This window comes from Wyeomyia smithii, chromosome 2 (genome assembly GCF_029784165.1).
Source record: "Wyeomyia smithii strain HCP4-BCI-WySm-NY-G18 chromosome 2, ASM2978416v1, whole genome shotgun sequence".
Lineage (NCBI taxonomy): Eukaryota > Metazoa > Arthropoda > Insecta > Diptera > Culicidae > Wyeomyia > Wyeomyia smithii.
Window position 1 is genome coordinate 118,308,911 of NC_073695.1, and position 22,406 is coordinate 118,331,316.

The 22,406-nt window shown below is 39.4% G+C and overlaps 2 protein-coding genes across 9 annotated transcripts in view; both read left to right on the plus strand.

The window, feature by feature from the left end:
* LOC129723011 (uncharacterized) overlaps positions 1–10,193 on the plus strand; it is a 17,289-nt gene extending 7,096 nt beyond the window's left edge. For all 6 annotated transcript variants that reach the window (XM_055676926.1, XM_055676928.1, XM_055676930.1 and 3 more), the window contains 4 exons: positions 5,273–5,483; positions 5,546–6,604; positions 6,666–6,874; positions 7,548–10,193. In XM_055676926.1, coding sequence (XP_055532901.1) covers positions 5,273–5,483; positions 5,546–6,604; positions 6,666–6,874; positions 7,548–9,795 — 3,727 coding nt within the window. In that variant the 3' untranslated portion in view covers positions 9,796–10,193. The remainder of the gene's footprint in view (positions 1–5,272; positions 5,484–5,545; positions 6,605–6,665; positions 6,875–7,547) is intronic.
* Positions 10,194–14,722: 4,529 nt separating this feature from the next.
* LOC129723257 (uncharacterized) lies at positions 14,723–17,654 on the plus strand. 3 transcript variants are annotated; one of them, XM_055677362.1, is made up of 4 exons: positions 14,723–14,878; positions 16,485–17,022; positions 17,077–17,331; positions 17,405–17,654. In XM_055677362.1, exons 1-4 carry the CDS (start codon positions 14,861–14,863, stop codon positions 17,416–17,418), a joined length of 825 nt encoding a protein of 274 aa, XP_055533337.1. In that variant the 5' UTR covers positions 14,723–14,860; the 3' UTR covers positions 17,419–17,654. The 3 variants fall into 3 exon arrangements, with proteins under 3 accessions (XP_055533337.1, XP_055533338.1, XP_055533336.1); XM_055677363.1 differs by having other exon boundaries at positions 17,104–17,331; XM_055677361.1 differs by having other exon boundaries at positions 16,485–17,331.
* Positions 17,655–22,406: the final 4,752 nt, after the last annotated feature.

Here is a 22,406-nt window from a genome sequence, read left to right on the forward strand (position 1 = left end):
GACGGCTCGAGTACAGGGCGCAAAAACGACTATCAGCTGGCAAATTTTAAACGAGACGAATGAGAGAATAATACAGGAAAAAAACTACTCACTGGGACGATTGATTTCAATGACGTGCATTCAGTAATGTTGCATCTGAATAACTTCATACTGTTAGCTAGTACGATACTATATATGTTCGCTTGTATTCGTTATGTCTAACCAATCACATTCTTTACGAGAAAATCCTCTCACAACTTTAATTTTTCGGAAAAAGATTATCGTGTTCTTTTCAAGAAAAATAAAACTAGTAATCACTAAAAACTGAATTGTCAAAGTTGTGTGCTATTGACAATAACAGATATTTGTTTAAGCCATCAGATAGTAATTAATATCGCTTTTTTAAAGAAAGTTTTCATTACCAGCACTCTGCGGCTCTAATTCATTCATAAATGTTTAGTGTAGGTATTCGTATTGTTGTCGTTGGTGATGCATGCCTGAATGAGTTCTCACGATAAATTGTACCACATCAATACCCGGTCGGCCTTATTCTATAAAAAGAAATACCGAGCACTTTGATTGATCAATTGAGAAAGTCCTACCTGCATCTAGGTATACTGCAAAAGTAGTGTAATTGCGGCTTAGATTGCATTGTTTGGAACCGTTTGAAAGGCATAACACCGTAAGCAAAGGCCAGCAGAAACCTGTCCTTTTTCTCGTACAACAACAAAAAATCATATCTGTTTCACTCTCGTTCAATCTACTCGATGATGATTTTTCATGTCACGAGCTTTGAGCTCAGCATGGATGTTTTTATTTTTCTTCCCCATTACCACTTACATTTCGTCGCAAGTATCATCAACCGACGTTTGTTTTTGTCTGATCGATGGACGGGGAAGCTGCAGAGGTGCTACTTGACTTTGAAGACAACTCAGTTGCTGATTAGCCGGTTATTGTGTCGGTAAATTGTTCCTCATGCTTGAAATGCGTTAAGGTGAATCAGGACGTGATCGCGATCAACTCGAATTTTGCAATCTATTTTTTTCTTGATTTATGAAGACTACGTACATGAAACTTTGATCAATTGTTTTCACAACTGTTGCATGCCTGAAGTAGCAATTTGAGTGCTGTTTATTTAGTGGAAGCCGAAATTTTTACGCTCAAACTACAAAAGTAAAAAGAACTCTGACCTCAAAATTTTATAGGAAAAGGCCACAATCCCGTTTCACCTTAATGCGTTTACACCACACTCGAGGTCGTTGTTCCCGGAGCATGTTTAGACTAACTCGTTCGCATGAATGTTTTGTTTAGATGAAAGGATCGATTTTGCAATGTTGATAATTTGATTAATTTTTTTTAATAATGGGTAATAAAATATCAATATTTTGTACAAATGTGAACAATTAGGCTAATATTAATATTTCGTACAGATATGAACAATTAGGGTAATCTTGAAAAAAATTGGCAATATACGAATATTAGAAGCGGCATACTGGAGAACTTACATATGGCCTCATGAGAATGCCCAGTCTGCTTGGCGCTCAAAGCCTGTGATGAATGATAACAGTAATACTGTGACTTCTCGATTTTGACCCGAAAAATTTCGGTGATACTGATTTTTAATATCATCAAGAAATACCATATCACTATAGAGAAATTACTCCGAACTTAGATGAGAGAATTGTACAAATAACCTCCTACGATAAATAACAAAAACCAGTTTGAATGATTTGAGATGTGATTGTGGCTAACCGATTGTTGTTAACGGAATCGGAAACGTTTTTGAAAATTTTTGCAAAAATACAATTCGCCTATCGTTGTCAAAAACGAAACAGTCCTGTTTCCGGAATGTTTGGGTTATTGCTATTTTATTTGTATAATACAATTGGTAAACATGCAACCGTGTTTATATCGTCGCATATCAGGTATTACAAGCATGTGACTGGCGCGGCGTGAAACGGGCTCAATTTATCATCGTTATCATCATTATCACTCACTTGCTAGAGGATGATACATACGAGTGACAGGCGCGTGAGCTGGGCTAGACAAATGTTGGGTTACGTACCTGTTTTGTGTCTTTAACGTACTATGCAAAGGCTTGAACGATAAAAGGAACCTTCACCTTTTACTTTTCTGTGAGAGCTTAACTTACTGCCTGGGTTGGCGATATAGGTAATTACAACGAACATGTCTACCGCAGTGAATAGCAGAGAGATTACCCTTTAGCTAAGATAAAGCCTGACGTCATGACATGACTGAAAAAGATTTGTTGCATTTTTTTGAAACAATGGAAATCGATTCAAGTTTCTTTTTACAAGTTTCTTTAGATCGAGAAAAGTCCTTATGATAACAGCATAGATAAGCTCCTAGTTTTTTGTTAATAAAATTTTTACGAGTCACGATATTTTTCTGTTCACGCTACAAGTTTGTACAGTCAAGAGGGAGTGAATGAATGTCTATCTGAATGTTGAGGTCGAGTATGAGCTTGAACGACCGCACACTTCATAGTTGCTCCTCCGTAATGGATCTGAGGTAGTGGAGATGCACAAAGAACCAACCACCGGTGATCCGTTTCTGTAGCACAGCTCACGCTTGTTGAATTCAAATAAAAAAACTTCATTTCCGCTTTGATATATTCCAAAGTATCGTTGTAAAAATTTCAAAAAGCATAAATTTATTGAAATACCTATACAAACGACGTAACACAATCGAAAATTGGAATTTAATTTTTAAGTTAAAAATTGTCTTACATTTCTCCAGCCAGGACTTATCAAAAGTTTTGGAATAATGTCAAGTTTCAATAAAAAAATATGTGAGGTGAAAATTCAATCCTTTTTTGATTCAATGTATAATTTAGCGTTTATTTTACTATTATTATCGAATTAAATTTAAAAAAAAATGTAAAGCATATGTGCATTGCACACGGGGACGCCAGGCAAAAAATATATTTCAAACGCAAATTTATATTCGTATTTTATTGGTTTATAGTTCCACTTTCAGATAGTAACAAAGAAAATAACTTGCGTGATTACGTGGACATGATTGTGATTACTTCTTCAAACTGCGGTTTTTAAAAGTTGTAGTTGAACAGGCAGATTTAAAAGCCACGAGTCGCCCCTGATTGAAACACAAATATTTTGAAAAATGCTTAAATTATAAGTTTTAGAAAAAAATTAAATCTTCAATAAACAAAATATTTTTCATTTCTTCATCCTGAACTTTTTATCCAAAGTTTCGTTATAATTTCAAGTTTCTTTTGAAAAAAAAATGGTAAAATCTTTTTTTTTTTGTAAATTAAAATTTAGTGTTTCTTGAGAATTTTTTTTGTCAATTTTTTTTTGGTCAATTTTTATTGGTCTTTTTTTTTCATTGTAATATACCCGCGGACGATTAATCATCATGCTTAAAATTGTTTTCCATTGAGTATACTTTTTTTTATATCTTTTTGTGATCGATGATTTTTGGCGGAGTAAATAAATTAAAGTACATTTGCCAGTTTGTCCGTACGTTTCGTAACGAAAACAGAATAGTAGTTGTGGTGTGTACAGTAAGTCGTAAAGTTTAGTCCGCTGATGATGAGTGAAAGCCAGTAGTAACTCGAAACGTACAGACAAACTGGCAAATGTAGTTTAATTTATTTACTTTACGATTATCACGATAAAACGTATACTTTTTTGTAAAACTCAATTAGTTCCCTACAATTTGTTCCCAGACGATTTTTATGTACAACTAATAATTTTTGAGCTACAGTGCATTGAACAAATTTTATCGAAACATGCATACCTTCTTTTAAAGATTTAGTCTTGAGTCTGAAAAATTCCTCCATCTGAGAAAAACCCTCAGTTTGCTTTTGCTACCGTGTGCAAGGTTTCATTCAAATAAAGAATGGTCGACTGAATTTTCGCCAATTTCATCTCTAACGACTATTACGGAAAGCAAGGTATACTTGTCACCGTGGTAAATGACGGACTTTCATACTTTTACTATTCTCCTACGCTACCATGTTCCTAGATTTAATTAAACATCAAAATGTGTAAATTTGTTAAATGTAAAATGAAAAATCGAGAAAAAAAACAAATTATCACCGATGAAATATTTTTGGGTGTTCATATTTTGAAACTAGAGGGTTGAAACTATGATCCTACGGAGAAACATTTTAGGTACATTCACTTTGTATAAAAACCTTCTTTAAACATAGCGTGTGGTCTTCCACATTCCAAATGGACAGCCTGGAAGGAAGGAAGGGGGAGGGAGTGAAACAGGCCCGGATTTGAGGGAGGGTAAAGGGGGCAAATGCCTCGGGCCTTCCGATTCAAGGGGCCCCCCTAGACCTGGGGCGACCTTTTTTTTGCTCGTCACCTTCCAGAACGTTACCTCTTCTGAATGTTTTAAGAATTTAAGAAAAGAGAGCCTCACAAACAAATTTGCCCCGGCCCCCCCAATGTCTAAATCCGGCCCTGGAGTGAAAACAAATTTTTTTAAGAGGAAATTATAAGAATTAATGTTATTTTGCTCACCATTTGTGTTTATCAGAGGAGAATTTTTTTATTTTTTTTTTATTTTTAGGATTATCGTATTACTTAGTTTATATTGAATTGTATACAAGGGAATTATCATACAACTGAATTATACACGTTCAATTTATTTGTATTTGGCATTTGAGTCATTTTTACATGCGTAGTTGTAAAATGGAGACAATTCATGAACTATTCCTTCCAAAAGTAGATAAATTCTTGAATCTTTTGCTGCCAAAACTATTGAAATCGGATGAAATTTTTTAAAGTTACAAGAGTTTCAATTTGTGGATATCACGGTACCGCATCGGGCACGTAAGGGTGTTTTTTTATCGAGTAGCTACATAACGATTAATCATGTAGCAATTACATGTAGGCGGGAGTTTTGGTGAATTGTATTGTTATATACAATCCAAAACATTTTCATGTCAAAATGTTATAACGACAGATTTTTGGCGATTTTGACCCCGCTCCCCTCCACCTCCGTGGACATTTCACAACCCGCACCTGCCTCGCGCGTGCTGTGGAAGTTTAAAACTTACAGTGCCTCTTTCTCTGAAGTATATTTTTATCAACACCTCAACCTAAGGACATGGTCTATAAATCCGATACAAATGAAGAAACAAGTTAATAATTGACGTGATTGACGTAATATTTGACGTTTTTGACTATGACGTCAAAGTAATAAATATTTTTTGTGGTTCATATTCTACAAAATATCGTACTTTTTTCCTTGTATATTATATTGATAACATTTCTTTTTACCATTTCACTTAAAGGCACCAGTTTTCCGCCGACCAGGTGCGCGTCATTCTTTTTCGTGACTGTGACATCCGAGGGCGCAAACTTTTGTTCGATTCTAGTGCGGTTGAAAAAATTTCCGATGCCTCACCATCAGCAGCAGTTTCAGCCTCATCCGGTGGTAAATCCAACAGCCATAACGGAATGCCACAATACCAGAAATGCGATCATTGTAAAGTGTTGTATCAGGTTAGTAGCACACACTTCACGTATGAGAAAAATTTTTAAATATAGAAATGATCATTCAACAGCATAATGCCAACCCCAAAGACGACATCAAACCACTGGCTGAAATGGTCTTCGGTTCTGCTCCAATCGCGTTTCAAAGTAGCAGCCTGAAGGTTCATTGGCTGAAAAGTCCAAAAGCCGTTATGTATTCGCATGTTTTTCTCATGCCAATTCGTCACACTGAAAGCCACAGTAGCAGTAAAAAAATGTCGTCGGCATCATATTTAGGTTCAGATTTGGTAGGAAACGTCAATGGGCAGGGTGGATTATTTTTCGAACGTCATCCATCGGGTAGTGATCTTAGTTCAATAGACACAACTTCGTTGAGATCGTTCACAGTCACATCGTCAACTTCGACGCAATACGACACATCCTACAATCATCGACAGCGACCGCCACTTCCGATAGAATTTGGTCATCTAGAACGGTTAGCAGATCCACGGTTATCAACTAACAGTGGTTTGGATTCGGGTTACGGCGGAGCAGACCCGTGGGGTTTTTCTTCAAACACCTCGTGTCATCCGCAGTCCTCCCATCGTAGCAGTTTAGCATCAATTTGCAGCGATTTTGAATGCTATCGTAGACTCAGCGCGGATGCCAATTTTGATGTTCCACACACTGCGACGTGCTCTAGCGTAGACGATTGCAATCAATATGGCAGTTTTCACAGAAGAATATCGAAGAACATATCTACTTCATTTGAAAACCGACTTACTCTAGCAGATCATGTTGGCCATGTTGACGAGCTCAGTCCGGCTGGTTCGGTGAGCGCCAATACTTGCCAAGTGACGGCAAGTGACGGATGCGTTGGTGGCAGGAATCGACGGAATAGTGAAACTATGGAGTTATCTCGACGAAAGGCATTCAGTGGAGAAGTATTATCAACTGCAACTAATTATCATGGAAAACTTCCGCATAAGAAGGCACGTTTCGGCGTGGGTCTGTATATTCAGCTTAGCGATGGTGTGCTACAAGAAATCGATGCATTCTGCTCGGAACATATGAGCATATTTGAGGCAATACTCTGTCGATTGCGAGTAGCTGCTGAAAAAGCGTGTTGTCGTTTGTCACAATTTCTTCAGGTATGTTCCGTACTGAACCAAATAATGACGTAACAATGATTCATAAATTCTCTTCAAACAGATTATGCTTGCCGCGTGGCACTCCGCACAGCAATGGCTAGTAGATTTTTTTACTGTCCCGCGGTTGGAGAATCCAGTTTGGATTACACTGAGCAACGGATCGCACGGTGGTGGCATATATCCTAATAAGAAAATCCTAACAATCGCCAACAATTTTATGAATGACCTGTGCTCTCTGTTATCATTGATTGATACCAAGGATACGAATTTGTAAGTAATCAAAAAATTCACTCATTTTCATTTGTAAAAAATCTGTTAAAACTTGAATACGTCATTTACCTACCGTACCTTATATGACGATCCCATTTTATTTTAAACCGTATTGACTGACCAGCTTTGCCAAAAGATAGGCCTTGAAATATCAGCTTGAAGAGCGAATAACTGGCAAAATAGTTGACTACACATGACTATCTATCAACGACGCTGCTTTCTTACCTTTTATCGTATCGAATCACTTCATAATTTCTAATTTATTGTTGAGAAAACAATATAGAAGAAAGGACAAAAATAAGCATGTTTTTTTACTTTCTCATAGAAAAGTATAGCAATCACTTTCAAAACTGAAACTCTGAACGGACGGAATTTCTCGACGCACAACGAAAATTTTCTGTGTGTGTATGTATGTTATCTTCTTCACTCTTTGTTGAACCGATTTTCGTAACTTCAATCCACGGCTATCTAAAAATGGCAAATGATTTGAAACGATAAAAAGTAAGGAAAATGTAAATTAGTATTGAAGTAGAAATCCCTACATTTACTATCCTAATAATAAAAGGAAAAAGCATGATTTGTTTTGTGGTCATAAAAAAGAATACTAATAAATGTAAATTACTTAAAAAGTGACAATACGATACAAATTTTCCTTTCTTTTCATTGACGGCAGGTTTATCAGCACGCTACTGACGGCGGTTCTGACACATCACCTGGGTTGGGTAAGCACCATAGTACCAGTTAGCAGTGGACATACAACAGATGAATCAGCGGTTAGTTCCGGCCAAATTGAACGGAGCGGAAAAGAAAAACTGTCTAAGATAAGTGCCGACCATCCGTACAATGTCTTATGGGCTCAGTTAAGTGATTTGTATGGTGCTGTTGGTCATCCAGTGAAACTTTCAAAAACGATCATCTGTGGAAGTCCTCAGTTCAGCAATACAATGGACAAGATTCTTAATGTGCTCTCATACTTTATTCGATGTAGTGAGATCAGGCGAAATGTATATTTGGAAACATTCGAGGAGAATAAAGTGAGACAAGCCTTTACTACACAGAAAATTATCAATAACAATAATACAAACGGTTCTACTATAGGGTTTAGTGAAAATAGTAGAAGTGAGCGTAAATCTCCTCGATTGATCAGAAATGGTTCTGGTATGATTAGATCAGCAACGAGGACGAAGGATTTGATTTCCATGGGTGGAGGGGATGTGACAGGGAGTCCCATCGAGAGTGAACTGTCTGAGCTGTTGAAAAAAACAGTCATGAACGACATCCCAAATGTATTAGTCTACCGAGACTCCAGATTTGTACAGCAGGAACTAAGGATCGGTAATAAAAGCATGGACACAGAATTAGTGATGGATGAGGGTCAAAAACATTTTTTAGAAGTTATTTATCATATCAAGAAAGAAGGTGGCGCATCTCACATTAGAATGACTCTAACGCAACCGGATGAGACCGGGCAAGAAGCTATAGAACTAGATGTGAATGATAGGGATGATGTTGAATCTATTCGCCTTTCTCGGCTGATCACCGATACTAATATCGGTGAAGGAGAAAAGGGTCAGCGAATACTATGGGGCTTGGATCATATTAAAGAGGGAATTCCCATGGAACAGCTCAGGTATATTGATGGACTCCGTGGTGATTATGAAGCTTTAATGCAAACCAAACCAAAAGAGGACGTTGTGTTTGTATTGGGTGAAAATGAAAAGCTTGTAAACATCAAGCATGCAGATTTCACGACTGCAACTGATAAAACTTTTGAGTTGGGCGCCGTCGGTGGCAAAAAACCTTGTTCCCACAGTAAACTTCGAAAGCATTCCTTTAAATTTAACTTTGACCGCTATCCTAAGGTTGTAGAGAATTACTTAAAAAGTCAAAATCTCGAACTTACTGAGCACGATTCTCTGGACAAAGCAATAAAGCTTGAAATGGCTCTAAGACCTACTATGGGAACAGAACCAGCAGCACCTACTTTTGATCGTAGCGAAGAAGAATGCGACATATGTAAAAACACGTCACTAGTCTATTTACAAACTCCTACGAATGCATCGGAGTTGGAATTTTCAAATGACCTAAATGAAGGAAGTAGTTTTAGCTCTTTTCCAGAATCCAATAGCAAGTCCAGTTTCGAAGAAGCACTCCGTAGATACCCTGAATCACAACAACACGACAACATTCCGAAAATATACGCAACGACAATGGCTACACTTGACGAAAATGCGGAACTGAAAGTTAAGCATCCGGATAGTATTCTGAAACTAGTAGATATTCCTTTGTCGAGGCCAAACAGTCTTGCAAGCTTGAACGATGAGAATAATAATGATAAGACTGACTTGTTAGGCCGTTCTGTTGCATCAAGAGCAGGGTTCATACCTTCACTTTTGTCTCGTGTAAGCGATCATTACATCCCCGATATGATTTTGCAAGCAACTACTGCTTCTCCTATGAATTGGGGTAAGACGTTGAAGAAAGATCTCGCATTTGCATCCCGATTCGCGTTAATGGAACAGTTTCCAGTGGAAAATTTAGCTGTCGTTGCTAATCTCGAGACACACGACGTTCGAATTGTGTCATCACACAACTCATCCCTTACTCCACCTTCTAATGTTCTTGAAGGCGACGTCGTTGGCATGTCTCAGTTGGTTTCTTCGATGTTGGAAACCGTCCATGCTATGTGGTCCTCTGGTTTGTCAGCATTTCAGTGTATGGCATTCATTGAATCAAAGATGCGCGAGTTTTATTTGCAATCCGAAACAATCGCTAGTTTTCTGCTCGCAACAGATTTTTGTACCATTGGATCCATATGTTCTGCATTAGACATCACAGCTAACGATATGCCCTTGCTACTATCGGTGGCATCAATACACGCTCCTGAAGTGACCAAACGATATGGAATTCAATTCCGATGACGATTTGTAGCTTGCACTAATTTTTGTAGAAAATATATGCAAATAACTGCTCTTTTGTGATATTAGAATTTAGGATTCATGGCAGCAGCTGCGTTGAGCGCTTTAAGAAGATCTGTTAAGTGATAGGAGATTATTTAAAAAAAACATAACTAGGCATTCTTGCATAAACAATGAAGAGCTCTCTCACCACTGTTGGTCTCAAGGTTTCAATAACAATCGTAACAACGGTTTGTGATCTGAGGAAAATTGTTGTATGGATAATGTTTACAATATAATTTGCTTACTAGAATAATTATAATTGCGAAGTGATGGTTAAAAAATATCCAATCAACAGCAACCAAATACATCAGGCCTAGCAGTACGCAAATGAATAAACAATAAATCGCACAGATTAACAACACGTTTTTGTTTCTTTTGGTTGCGATGACAAGTTCCATTTTTAAAATAAAAACTAAAAGAATAACATAGTTTTCAGCAAGTATTTGCTGCACTTTAACGAGGCGCAGAATTTTTCGTCCCCAAGTTCAAGTGGGGATTGATTCACTGGCCAACACAGCTACACTCCAAAAGCTCAAACCGGAAAAAATGAAAGATTATAGCTATTCAACCATTCCTGTGAGTTGTGGTGTCCCTAGCCATTACCGTTTGTTCAGATTAGGGATGTAACGGATATTCGCATCCGCAAATGCGGAACATCCGCATCAACATCTGCATCCGTAATCACATATCCGCATCCGCATCTGCAAATTTCTGAAAAATCACATCCGTAACATCCCTGGTTCAGATACTTGAATGAGTTTTCTCGTAAACATAACGTTAAAGCGACGAACTCGGCGAGCAACGACACTCTTACGTAAGTTGCCGCGTTTTGGTAATGGCTGGGGGCATCAAAATTCATAGGAATGGTTGAATAGCTATAATCTATCATTTTTTTCGGTTTGGGCTTTTCGAATTCCTTGTTTGTCTTTCTCCTAGAAGGTATAAAAGTGGTTCCAATGGCCGAATATCATATGCCACTCGACTCAGACGAACTGAGCATTTTCTGTTTGTATGTGTGTATGTGCCACTTTTTTTCTCACTTACTTTTCTCAGAGATGGTTTCATTGTAATTGGATTTTTAGTTAAGAAGTTATATATCAAAATGTAAAATTCACGAAACATCAATATCTCAGAAGCCCCACAACCGATTTCAATAAAACTGGTGTCAAATGCAAAGGCTGACTTGAAAATCCCTAACTAATAATTTTTATAATTATTAAACATTTGGTTCAAAAGTTATTAAAAGAAACGGGTTCTGGAGACTGTTAAAACTCCCTCATTTTTCTTAGAGATGACTGGACCGATTTACACAAAATTATTATTGTATAAAAGGTCTAGTTACCCCATAAGACCCTATTGAATTTTATTGTAAACGGTCTGTAACTTTGTCCGCTATGTATGAAAATGTAAAATCACGTTTTTAAAGGAAACATTCCAAGACTGCTTAAACTCACTCATTTTTCTCAGAGATGGTTGGATTGATTTTTACAAAATTAAGGTCAAATGAGAAGTCCAGCTACCCCATAATACACAATTTTATTACACTGTAATCGGACTGTAACTTTGTCCGTTATGTACCAAAATGTGGAAATCATAAAACTTCATTAGGTACCACAAAAACTACACAACCAATCCCAACAAAATTGGAATCAAATAAACGGGCTACCTTCAAAATCTTTAACCAATGAATTTCATAATGATTGGACATGTAGTTCAAATGTTATGAAAAGTTATGTAGTCCAAGACTTTTTAAACTCACTAACTTTTCTCGGAGATGGCTGAATGTTCTTAGAGTCAAATAAAAGGTCTAGTTGTCCCAAAGATTCTAAATTATTTTATTACAGTCAGACTTTAACTTTAACTATTTTGTATCAAATTGTAAAAATAACAGTGACAAGAGACTCGTCTCAAAGATTACATAACTTATTAAACAAAACAGGTGTCATACGAACGGGTTGTTTCTAACAAGCAATTTAAAAGAAACGCAGCCTAATAAAGACTGCTTAAAACCAACTGCTTAAAATAAAATATGTGACCCTAATACCATTTTTATTTAAGTTGAACGTTCTCGACGCTGCTAGGAATTAATTTGTTCGAAATTAGGTTTCCTTTTTTTCCATTTTACTACCTCTCCTCCCGGTGGCGCTCTACGGACATGAATCGTGGACGTGGAAGGAGGCCGATCGACGAGCGCTTGGGGTCTTCGAGCGTAGAATCCTGCGATCAATACTCGGAGGCAAACTAGAGAATGGGGCGTGGCGCAGGCGCATGAATCACGAGCTATAGTTTACAAACACGCTGATAGTGTCAAGCTGATGACACACGGCAGGTTATAGTGGGCTGGCCACGTAACACGGATGGCGGATGAGCGACAGGCAAAGATAATATTTAGCAGAGAACCGGATAGAGGCCGACGACTTCGAGGCAGACCTCGCACGCGCTGGATGTGTGCTGTCGACGAGGATGACAGAGCAGCGGGTTTAAGGGGAGATTAGAGAGTAGCAGCTCAAGACCGAGTTTCGTGGAGACTCTGCTTAGGATCTCAACGATCTGTCGCCATAAAAGTAAGTAAGTACTACCTCTTCAGCCCAACTCAAAAAAAAATATTACGCCAAATTCCATACTTTATACTTCCATCCAGTGGCGTAGCGTGACCGGGTGATACCCGGGGCGGAAAGTTTGGGTTACTTCGTTTTCATTTGCACTAAATCTGCCCATTTTTTAGAGATTATACTCTTAGGAGCAAATTTATGTAGTTTTCGAGGGTTTCACCATGACCTCCACCTTATTGCTAATTAATCTCACGGAAGTCACTTTTTTGAGCTTGAAAAATTGTATTACAAGTCTTTGATAGATGATTGCTTTTACGTATAGAATAAATCAAAGAGATTTGAATCGATGTGGCTATATAAAGGATCTGAGAGTCTTGATTGACAATCAGGCTAGATTTGACGAGCATGTTAGCACCACCACCATTACATCCAGAGCATACACAAGACTCGGCTTCATTTTTTTCTTGGATAGTTTAATAGAAAACAAGTTCTCCAAATCCATTAATCATTAAAAATTTGCCCTTCTGTGTGGATGGCCTCTAAGGTATTGATCACTCTTTCACATACATGTTTCATGTAAAACTGCTGGTTCGCAGATTTACGAGGCGAATAGAAGCAACGCCAAGCGAATATTTTCTGCACAAAAACAAGCGCATTCCTCAATGCAATCATTCGCTATTCTCACCAAAGCTTTACCGGTTAAAGTTTAAGCTCACACACACAAGGACCAAACAGTACAGTCAGTGAGTGAAATCAAACATAAAGAAGTGATACCGAAAATCGAAGAAAAATTGCCGATAATATTCGTTTAGATCTACTGAGACTGCAAAGCCGAAAATCCAAAACCTGCAATCATATATTTTTATGTAAAATTATGCGTGAAACATAAGAATTTACAAAATCTCAGCTCATCGTGGTCAGGATTCACAAACCGAAAGGTTCAAAAACTTATAAAAACCCGGATCCGCTTTGCCGCGCCTGAGGCAAGCTGTTAAGGAAGTTACTTGGAAAAAACTGTCTCTTCGTCAAGCGGCCACGAAATACGAAATTAACTATTCTGTTTTTAATTGACGTAGCAAGGGAAAAATTAACGTCAAGCCCAGGTTGGACAAACATGTCTATTAAAATCGGATCGGATGGCTATGTTGAAACTATGTTCGGATTAATATTCGGTATCGCCCCCTTCCGTATTATACTTATCTGCCTATGCGTCCTAAGTACCCGTTGTGGTGCATAGGGTCTCTAATGCTAAAAACTCAAAAAAAATATCAGCAGCTTCGTAGTTCCGAATAAACATATGCATGAAGAATAAATATCAATTAAAAAACAAAAACGCTGAAAAAATCCCGATACATGCAATCCACACTACGACATCTGCTCCTGCACTGTCAGTGCGGTGGTAAGATAGGGCATTCAATATTTTTACTGGGTATATGTTCGAATGTCAACACATCACAAATTTGAAACAATAACTTATACTTATCTTACTACTGTTTCTGTAACTGTTTCAACGAAACACACGAGTTTTAACAGAAAAACTGGTGGAAAAAATGCAAACATTCACAATATACACGCACAACGTTAGCCATGCTGCCAGATACCCAGACATAGGACATGACTCAGTTCGACAAACTGAAGTGAATGGTATATGCGACTGTACGGTCCTCCACTTCATTTCGTATGCGATGCTAAGAGAGCTTCGCGGCCTCCCAGAAGAATTTTAGATACAAGTTTTGCTATACGAACCTGCGTTTCTCAGTCTCATATCGTTCTGCAGTCTAATTTGTTTCATGTTTAAGTCCTAGTACGCAAAAGAGTTGAAAATCCGCCTCCACAGAGGTATCTAGAAAAGATTTTTAATTACCTGTCAAATTTGCCAAGAGCTTCGCGGCCCCTTCGCAGACCCCTTGCCGGCAGCGTACCCCCGGTTGGGAACCACTGATCTATGCAATCATTTTTTTCTTTTTATGTACACATCTAATAGTGCCAAATTTCAGCAGCTAGTAATATACATGAAGAAAAATGTTGGCCAAGTGTTCGATTCTGGTTTTGTTTTACGACTTTCAATTCGGAGAGGAACACCATTTTTCACATTCGTCTTTTGCAGGATTTTTTAGTTATAAACATAAAAATAGATCAGATCAGTTGTTCTTGAATAAAAAAATAAATATATTCATTTTTCTGGTGTCCTATGGCAAAATGAAGTTATAATAACATACCCGTTGCCGCACACATAATAGGCAAAAAGTGTGAAAATATTCCTCGAATACTCGCTGCAGAGGAACATGTATATAATTTGTTACTAATTTATTGCTGATCTTCAGTTCAGGTGGATACGTTGAAACAGACGGATGGAGTGTAGTTTACGACGATACGTTCCATTGGCATAAAAGTTGATAAAAAGTTTATTTGAAGAGTGTGAAAAATACCTAATATTAGCGGACGTCGCACTACTTACAGAAATACGCGTTGAAATGTGCAAAATTTTAAATGTTAGTATAATTTGAAATTTGTTTTTTTACAGAAAGAGTAGTTCAAGGTAGTACGTAAATATGATCAAACTGGAATTGGAAACCCTGTAGAACATAATTATGAAGATTTTGTGAGAGTAAGACTTTTATTAAACTTTTACTTTTATTAAACTTTTACTTTTATTAAATTATGTGGCAACTAAATTTTATGAAGCGTAAGAAAGTTACTCGAAGTATTAACAAGAAACTTTGTGCTAATTTTTGAAATACTATATAGTGCTTTTTCGATTGTTACAATTTATTTGTGTCATTATTTTTGTGAAAAATGAACCTTGAAAAACGTATTTCATTGACTTTGGACAAAAAATTACGTATTATTCGAAAAGTGGAGAAAGAAGGTCTATTAATATCTCAAATAACCCAACAGTTTGGTACTCATAGGACTTCGATTTAAAAATTACAAAATCTAGCGGTTCCGCAATTTCACATAAACAACTATGCTAAAGAGTGGGTAGTACAAATCATACTGATATTGCATATATGCCTTGCGAAAGTTCGTGTATGCTTTGAGAAAGTTCGCGAAAATGCTATGGGGATAAATATTCTTAACTATTTTTTCTTGTTTATTCGTTTGTATCTTGAACTTATATTCCATTAAACTATGAAAATGCATCATTTCACTCAAAATATCATAAATTTCAATTGAATCCAACAGGAAAAATCCAATTTTGATCATTTCGCTAAATTCACGGTTTCGACAAATCCACGATGATTTTTTTTCGATCACGACAAAATCGAAAAAGCACTGTACCGATCAAATAATCGAAGTGGCCTGATAATGGAAGATCAAATAATCGAAGTGGCCTGGTAATTTGTGAGAGCTATTTATATTCCAGCACTATTCTCGATAAATTTCTCAGGTAACCGTTAGAGACAATAAATAAATGGCCTTCAAAAATGCATTAACCAGTTTCTATAATATTCAATCGAAGTAAAAATAAAATATCTTAAATGTCGCGATATGAATGATTTAGCATATTTGATATCATAATGCTAAGATTATGAAAAAAGTGACAATATTGTTAAACCCCATAGCGTGTATCTGCAAACTGGATTCATGACAGCTGACAGCTTGTGATTATCGCCTATGGTTGCGCATTAAGTTTCAGTCAATTGAACATTTAGCATATGGTTGTACGATGCGATATACAAAAAAGATTCAAAGTCTTATTATGTATCATAATAGTTGATCGTTTTTTCTTGTTTATGGTAGTAATTGACTTTCGAACTGACTAAGTAGAAACGGGTATTTCCATTTTCAAATTGACTTAATAAAAAGGTCGCATTGATTTTAACGAGAATGAAAATATTAATTCCGAAGCTTTAAAAAGAATAAAGCTGTAATTCAACTTCCGTGATCACCAATCATGTACTACTGTGTTAAAACCCAAGCATTTATTTCTCGTATTTACGGTACATCAAAATTCACAATTCTCGTGATTTCAATGAGTTTTCTTATGAGAAATCTACTTCCTCAGAATAATATAGAAAAAACGACGATAGTATCTACTTCAAATTTCGATCTACTCGACTGGATGACCATAGATTACGTTCAATATCGTTATAGGTAATCGTCATCCATTGGTTTCTGCTGTGTTGTGAAGGTGCAATACCAAATTCTGTGGATCTTCAACTATATCCAAATGATGCATTCGACGACCGCAGACCAAATCCTGATCCTAACAACCAGCAGTTCAAAAATTATGTAAGTGTGCTGACGCGCTTCGATGATTGGGTTACCGGTCACTCCCATGTACGTAGTCCACAAGAAGTCTTACCAGATGACGAATTCGTAGATCCCAAACCTCAGGTGGATCCCAACAATCAGCAATTCAAGGAATATGTAAAAATATTGACCCGTTTTGATCCATGGGTTACCGGTCAAAAAATTCCGATTCCGGTGGATCCAGTCACGGATGCATTGCATCAGGATGTTGTAATCAATAATGGAAAAGAGCAAATTCAGCCGAAGAGTATTTCCAATCAACAAGTCATTTCTAACTCTTCTGGAAATAATGCACAGGTTTTGGATTTTATTTCTCACAATCAAGAGACAGTACCTTTCGATGATGGTATACCCAATAACCCACCAAACACAGCATTTGGTGAGTATGTGAAGATCTTAACACGCTTTGATCCATGGGTAACTGGAAAAAAAGTTCCGATCCCTCCCAACCCTGAAACAGATATATTACATCAGAACATTGAAAAAAGGTCACTAATAAGTCCAGAAGCACATTTTGCTGATCAATTTAGTGATCGTGATCCTCAAAATCCAACAGCCAGCAGCGCCTATAATAACTTCGTAAAACAGCTCAAGCGTTTTGACCCTTGGATAACTGGACAGAAGGTTCCTATTCCACATGATCCCGTAACTGATGCATTGCATCAAATCCACAGGCGTTCATTTAATGGTACTAAACCCGATCGACTCATATTATCACGTTCCAGGCGTGCAATAATTTTTCGTCCAATTTTCGTCTACAGGCAACAGCAACTAAAAAAAGCTGACACCGTCAATGGAAATCGTGCTTGAACCGATGCGTGAGAATAAATCTACCAACTGGTTGTGAGAAGTGTTAATCAATATTGCATTGAAAATTGAAATGTTGACTAACAATCACGTTTAGGCGCTGTTAACGTTGACGGTAAAACTTCCATTTTCGCAGAGTGACCTTCAAACAAAGTATATGACTATATGTTGCTTGGAAAATTGAATTACAGATTGATTTTCAATACGTCTTTGTTATTTATTTTTTCTTCTGCAGACCTTGACAATACCTTAGGGGCCATCCACATACCACGTGGATAGCTTTGGGGGGGGGGGGGGTTGGGTAATGTCCACGGTCCATACGATTTTTTAAAAATTTATATGGGCAGTTGTCCACGGAGGGGGAGGGGGGGGGTCAAAATCGTTAAAAATCTGTCCACGTGGTATGTGTATGGCCCCTTAGCGGAATCCCCGAAATTATTTAATTGTATGCGAAAAATGTCTTTCACTGGAAAACATATTAGTGTTAATTTTTTGGAATATATTGCATTAGCATCATTTTCTGGTCATCCTTATTAGTGGCAATAACAAAAATATGAGATATTATTTGACCCATGCTAATTTTTGTGAACGGAACAAAGATAAACGTTTATAAAATTCATTTGGATTCATTCTGATAGTGTTGATTATCGTACGCCATTTTATTGATTAATTAGCAACAATTACGACTCTCGCGCTGTTTGTCATAATTTTTAGGTGCTCATATAAACTGCCGGAACTTGCCGGAACCAGAACCAGTGGGTTTGATTGCACAGGACAACTCAAAAGTTTTGTAGTGCTTGATACAAGCATAACCAGTACTTTAAAACTTTGATATAACCAATTTTGTTACCTGGGGATTGCAAGGCTGACACTTACAATCTCTCCCGAGCCAGGATTTATTCAAACATACTTATCGTAATTCGAGGTCAGCTGGGAGGTTTTATATACACCTAAAGGCATCAAAATTGCAATTCTGTCGAAAAGCTCTGTAGTGTAATATCTACAATATATATATATATATATATATATATATATATATATATATATATATATATATATATATATATATATATATATATATATATATATATATATATATATATATATATATATATATATATATATATATATATATATATATATATATATATATATAAATATATATAATAATATCTACAATATATATCACAATATCTACAATATATATATATATATATATATATATATATATATATATATATATATATATATATATATATATATATATATATATATATACAATATCTACAATATATATATACAATATCTACAATATATATATATATGTATATATATATATATATAAATATATATATATATATATATATATATATATATATATATATATATATATATATATATATATATATATATATATATAGAAAAGTCTGCCGAAGTGGCAGCTACGGGAAACCCTTGGGTTACCGTGGGAGGAAGGAAGCGCCAAAAAGACAGCAAGCGCAACGACGAGAAGGCGACAAATCGTCCAAAAATGGGAAAGAAGGCGCGAAGCAGGGGCGACGCCCTCATACTCAAGACGGAGGGGTCCAAGTACTCCGAAGTCTTGAAGAAAATGAGAGGCGAGACCCAGCTCAAGGATCTGGGAGCGGATGTGCGGACCATCCGTCGTTCTCGCACCGGCGAGATGATCCTTGAGCTCCGTAAGGATGCTAAAAACAAGGGCGCTGCCTACAAGACGGTAGCCGAGCAGGTCCTCGGGAAAGATGTGCAAATTCGGGCACTCACCTCAGAGGTGACTCTCCAGCTCAAAAACCTGGATGAAATCACCGAGAGGTGCGATATTGCACAGGCCCTCAAGGAGAAGTGCGGAGTGGAAGTAGCCACTGAGGTAATTCGCCTCCGAAAGGGTCCAGAGGGGACCCAGGTGGCCACTTTCCGGCTTGCATCGGCCGATGCAACTCTGGCCCTGAAGACAGCCAAACTTAAGGTTGGCTGGTCAGTATGTCCCCTGAGCATACTCCAGCAGCCGGACGTTTGCTTCAGGTGTTTCGAGGGAGGACACAAGTCCTGGACCTGCAAGGGGCCCGATAGGAGCCAGTTATGTAGGCGTTGTGGTGGTGCTGGCCATAAAGCTAAAGACTGCGGGGAGCCTCCCAAGTGCTTGGTATGTACTGGAAAACGGGACGCCAAGCACTTTATGGGAGGCCCACGGTGCCCAGCCGGTAAGGCGGCCACGAAACCACGGGCGTGAGGGTGACACAATTGAACCTGAACCATTGCTATGCGGCACAGCAGCTGCTATACCAAGCAGCGTCTGAGTCGCGGTCGGACATCGCAATCGTATCGGACCCCTACTGCATTCCTCCCGGAAACGGTAATTGGGTTGCAGATAAGTCCAGTACGGCGGCCATATGCACGACCAGCAAGTTCCCGGTTCAGGAGGTTGTGTCAACCTCAAATGAAGGATACGCGGTTGCCAAGGTGGACGGAGTGTTCTACTGCAGTTGTTATGCTCCGCCGCGTTGGTCTATCGAAAGGTTCACCCAGATGGTCGATTTGTTATCTATGGAGCTGACGGGACTAACACCCTTAGTAGTGGCGGGCGACTTCAACGCTTGGGCTGTTGAGTGGGGAAGCCGCCGCACGAACCGGAGGGGTCAGATCTTGTTGGAAGCTTTGGCAAAGCTCAACCTAGATCTGGCCAACGTTGGAACCAAGTGTACATTCAGCAGAAATGGTGCGGAGTCGATCATCGACGTGACGTTCTCCAGCCCAGGACTAATCGTGAACTGGAGGGTAGACGATGGCTACACCTATAGTGACCACCAGTCGGTCTGCTATAGCGTAGTCCAGAACGTGAGGCGGCAGGCGACGGGTAGAGCCAATACTCCGACCGTCCGCGGGTGGAAGACATCGCATTTCGATGCCGAGGTATTTGCAGAAGCAATGAGAAGAGAGCGCGAGGGGGGCAGTTGGCTCCGCCCGAGTGCTGACCAATTAGTTGTCACATTATCGCGGGCGTGCGACGCCACCATGCCTAGGACCCGCCAACCTAGGAATGGTAAGTCACCGGTATACTGGTGGACCGACGCGATAGCGGACCTCCGTAGCGCGTGCCTCCGTGCAAGACGGATGTTGCAACGTGCACGTACCGATGCACAGAGGGTAGAGCGCCGTGTAGTATTCGGATCTGCAAGATCGGCGCTTAAAAGTGCGATAAAGGCGAGCAGAAGGGCCTGCTTCGATAGGCTATGCGTGAGTGCCAATACGAATCCGTGGGGCAACGCCTACAGAGTCGTAATGGCGAAGACCAAAGGCGTGTTGGCGCCTGCAGAGCGATCACCAGCGATGCTGGAGCGTATCATCGAGGGACTCTTTCCACGACACGAGCCAAATCCTTGGCTTCCGGTTGCTGAGTTTCACGTCCGACGTTCCAGTATCTCAGACACAGACCAGGGATGGTCGGCCAACCTGCCGGGCATCCAATCCGTGAGAGACGGCAGCCGTGCAGAGGTTGTGGAGGAGGTAAGGGTTACGAATGAGGAACTCATCGTGATCGCCAACTCCCTAAAGGTGAGCAAGGCACCGGGACCGGATGGAATCCCGAACTTGGCCATCAGGACGGCCATGAAAGTGGCCCCCGATCTATTTCGAGCAGTCATGCAGAAGTGCCTGGATGACTGCCTCTTTCCGGACAGGTGGAAGCGACAGAGATTGGTGCTGTTGCCGAAGGCTGGGAAACCGCCAGGGGACCCATCGGCATACAGACCTATCTGTCTGCTGGACACCACGGGCAAGGTGCTTGAGAGGATTATCCTCAACAGACTGGTGAAGTACACAGAGGGTGTAAACGGTCTGGCAAGTAACCAGTTCGGCTTCCGGAAAGGTAGATCCACGCTGGATGCTATTCTCTCTGTCACCAAGACGGCAGAGGTAGCACTCCAGCGTAAGAGTTGGGGCATTCGCTATTGCGCAATCGTCACGCTTGACGTGAAGAATGCATTCAATAGCGCCAGTTGGGACTCCATAGCGCTCGCGCTTAGGAGCATCCACGTACCGGTGTCGTTGTACAAGATTTTGGAAAATTATTTCCAGAATCGGGTACTAGTTTACAACACGGAGGAGGGTCAGAAGTGCGTCCCAATAACCGCAGGGGTACCGCAAGGTTCCATCCTGGGCCCGGTGTTGTGGAATGTCATGTATGACGGGGTGTTGAAACTAAAGTTCCCTGTAGGGGTTGTGATCGTCGGTTTCGCAGACGACATCACGCTAGAGGTCTACGGCGAGTCGATCGAAGAGGTCGAGTTGACGGCCGCGCACTGCATACGCAAGGTCGAAGACTGGATGCACTCTAGGAAACTGGAGTTAGCGCACCATAAAACGGAGGTTACGGTTGTGAACAACCGCAAATTAGAGCAACAGGCGGTGGTCAGAGTCGGTGACTGCACCATTACCTCAAGGCGTTCCTTGAAGCTCTTGGGGGTTATGGTTGACGATAAGCTCACATTTAAGAGTCACGTCGACTATGCCTGTAAGAGGGCTTCAACGGCCGCTGCAGGACTATCTCGAATGATGTCCAATAGCTCAGCGGTATATGGCAGCAAGCGTAAACTTCTTGCCAGCGTGGTTTCGTCCATACTTAGGTATGGTGGGCCAGCGTGGTCCAAAGCGTTAGGTACCAACAGTCATCGTCGTAAACTGGAAAGTACCTACAGGCTCATGTGCCTGAGGGTTGTGAGCGCGTACCGTACAGTGTCATACGACGCAATCTGCGTCCTGTCCGGCATGATGCCTATCAGCATAGCCATTAAGGAGGACGTAGAATGCTTCGATCAACGTGACACAAGGGGTATACGAGGCACCAGAAGGTCATTCTCGATGATCAGATGGCAGCAGGAATGGTCCAATTCCGCAAAGGGTAGATGGACGCATCGACTTATTCCGGACGTATCCGGA